General features: G+C 43.3%; 2 protein-coding genes across 3 annotated transcripts in view; one reads left to right on the top strand and one right to left on the bottom strand.

The window, feature by feature from the left end:
• Positions 1–2,500, top strand: part of LOC128692432 (cytochrome P450 4C1) — a 610,069-nt gene that overhangs the window by 158,136 nt on the left and 449,433 nt on the right. The window lies entirely within an intron of this gene.
• The window catches only part of LOC128692430 (cytochrome P450 4c3-like), a 71,508-nt gene that overhangs the window by 68,784 nt on the left and 224 nt on the right, over positions 1–2,500 (bottom strand). For both annotated transcript variants that reach the window (XM_070096504.1, XM_070096503.1), the window contains exon 1: positions 2,266–2,500. This exon is cut by the window's right edge. In XM_070096504.1, the coding sequence (XP_069952605.1) occupies positions 2,266–2,343 (78 nt within the window). In that variant the 5' untranslated portion in view covers positions 2,344–2,500. The remainder of the gene's footprint in view (positions 1–2,265) is intronic.

Genomic DNA, 2,500 nt, shown 5'->3' with positions numbered 1-2,500 from the left:
CCCAGGGAGGTCGTACCGTCCTGTGGTAGTAGGTTGGTAGACCCAGGGAGGTAGTACTGTCCTGTGGTAGTAGGTTGGTAGACCCAGGGAGGAGGTACCGTCCTGTGGTAGTAGGCTGGTAGACCCAGAGAGATAGTACCGTCCTGTGGTAGTAGGTTGGTAGACCCAGGGAGGTAGTACTGTCCTGTGGTAGTAGGCTGGTAGACCCAGGGAGGTAGTACTGTCCTGTGGTAGTAGGTTGGTAGACAGCAGGGAGGTAGTACTGTCCTGTGGTAGTAGGTTGGTAGACAGCAGCCAGGGAGGTAGTACTGTCCTGTGGTAGTAGGCTGGTAGACAGCAGCCAGGGAGGTAGTACTGTCCTGTGGTAGTAGGCTGGTAGACAGCAGGGAGGTAGTACTGTCCTGTGGTAGTAGGCTGGTAGACAGCAGCCACCCAGGGAGGTACTACTGTCCTGTGGTAGTAGGCTGGTAGACAGCAGCCACCCAGGGTGGTACTACTGTCCTGTGGTAGTAGGTTGGTAGACAGTAGCCACCCAGGGTGGTACTACTGTCCTGTGGTAGTAGGTTGGTAGACAGCAGCCACCCAGGGAGGTACTACTGTCCTGTGGTAGTAGGTTGGTAGACAACAACCACCCAGGGAGGTAGTACTGTCCTGTGGTAGTAGGTTGGTAGACCCAGGGAGGTAGTACTGTCCTGTGGTAGTAGGCTGGTAGACCCAGGGAGGTAGTACTATCCTGTGGTAGTAGGCTGGTAGACCCAGGGAGGCAGTACTGTCCTGTCGTAGTAGGCTGGTAGACAGCAGCCAGGGAGGTACTACTGTCCTGTGGTAGTAGGCTGGTAGACAGCAGCCACCCAGGGAGGTACTACTGTCCTGTGGTAGTAGGCTGGTAGACAGCAGCCACCCAGGGAGGTACTACTGTCCTGTGGTAGTAGGCTGGTAGACAGCAGCCACCCAGGGAGGTACTACTGTCCTGTGGTAGTAGGCTGGTAGACTTATTCATACATGTACAAGCATATATATACACACACCTCTGGGTTTTCTTCTATTTTCTTACTAGTTCTTGTTCTTGTTGTTTATTTATCTCCAAAGATATGTAGAACAGAATTCTTCCTTCGTAAGCAATGTGTGTCGTAAAAGGCTACTAAAATGCCGGAAGCAAAAGGCTTGTAACCACTTCTGTATAAATTCCTAATTAAAAAAGAGAAACATTCGTTTCTTATTTTTGGGCCACCCTGCCTCGGTGGGATACGGCCGGTTTGTTAAAAAGAATGCACAAGATGGGGTCCACGTTTAGTACAAAGTGTTGGACCCATAACCTCGGAGAACTGCATTAAAAAGCTTCGAAGAAAAACTATTTGGATTTCTTCATGAAGGCTTTTGAATATTCTACTTCCCCTAATATGTGTGTATATATATATATATATAAACAATTTAATCTAAATACTTGCATTACCTGTTACACCACGCTTCTCTCCACCATTTTCCAAATACATTACATAACAGAAAGCTCTTTCCCTTTTCTTTGTATTTATCACTAAAATGATTTAGTGAGAGAATATGATGCAGTTTTGAGAAGAGGAAGAATTTTGAGCAAAGCATTTCCTTTGAATGGACTCTGTGCAAAAGGAATAACCAGACTTAGTTCAGGAGATGGGATGTGCTGGCACCTACAAGGCAGGCAGAGAATTTTTTCTTGAGAATCATGTATATCGTGTTTTACGTATATAAGAATAATTATCCTAGTCCCATCTAGTCTACAAGGTTCCTTTTGTTAATTCATGCAGATTAATGTCCTCGAGCTGCCAGTACGCACTATAAAATCGTTACAACGTAGAGAGAAAATGCTCTCAATAAGTCATTAATTCGTTTATACATTCGGCTATCAAATTTGAAGGAATTCATGCAAAACAAAGCTATATATAAATAAGCATTCATACAAAATATATTCGGCCTCAGAGGAACAGTTGCAGTAATGTCATAACAATAGAAACAGAGTTTCGAAAGTAGTTTGTCAGGATTGGATTTTTTTTACATTATTTAATGCGAGAAAAATATCAGACATTGTCATCACTAGCATCTGCATTGGTGAGTTGGTGAAAAATGTTAGGAACTGTGAATACTTGTGACAGTAGAATCTGATTAAAGATACATAATAGAACTCGCTGTAAACTACACCGTTTGTTTACTATTCACTACAGATTTATGAAGTCGGATCTTTCTTCAATATCACCTTATAAAAAATATATTTAATACTAAAAGTAATACCTGAATATCTGGATGATGTCCGAGGTTATAGAGGATCCAGTTCATCGCTGAAGCTGTGGTGTCGTAGCCGGCAAACATGAAAGTGTCCACTTCCTTCCGAATTTCTTCATCAGTAAACTCTGGATTCTCTTCAGCATAATCCAACAAAAGATCAAGGAACGCTCGACGCTTTTTAATTCCTGAACAAGCAGATACAAATATTATTAAAAATATCTGAGTGTGTGTGTGTGTACTC

This window comes from Cherax quadricarinatus, chromosome 53 (genome assembly GCF_038502225.1).
Source record: "Cherax quadricarinatus isolate ZL_2023a chromosome 53, ASM3850222v1, whole genome shotgun sequence".
Taxonomy (NCBI): domain Eukaryota; kingdom Metazoa; phylum Arthropoda; class Malacostraca; order Decapoda; family Parastacidae; genus Cherax; species Cherax quadricarinatus.
The sequence above is the reverse complement of the archived record's forward strand: the minus strand, read 5'-3'. Positions and strand labels throughout refer to the sequence as shown.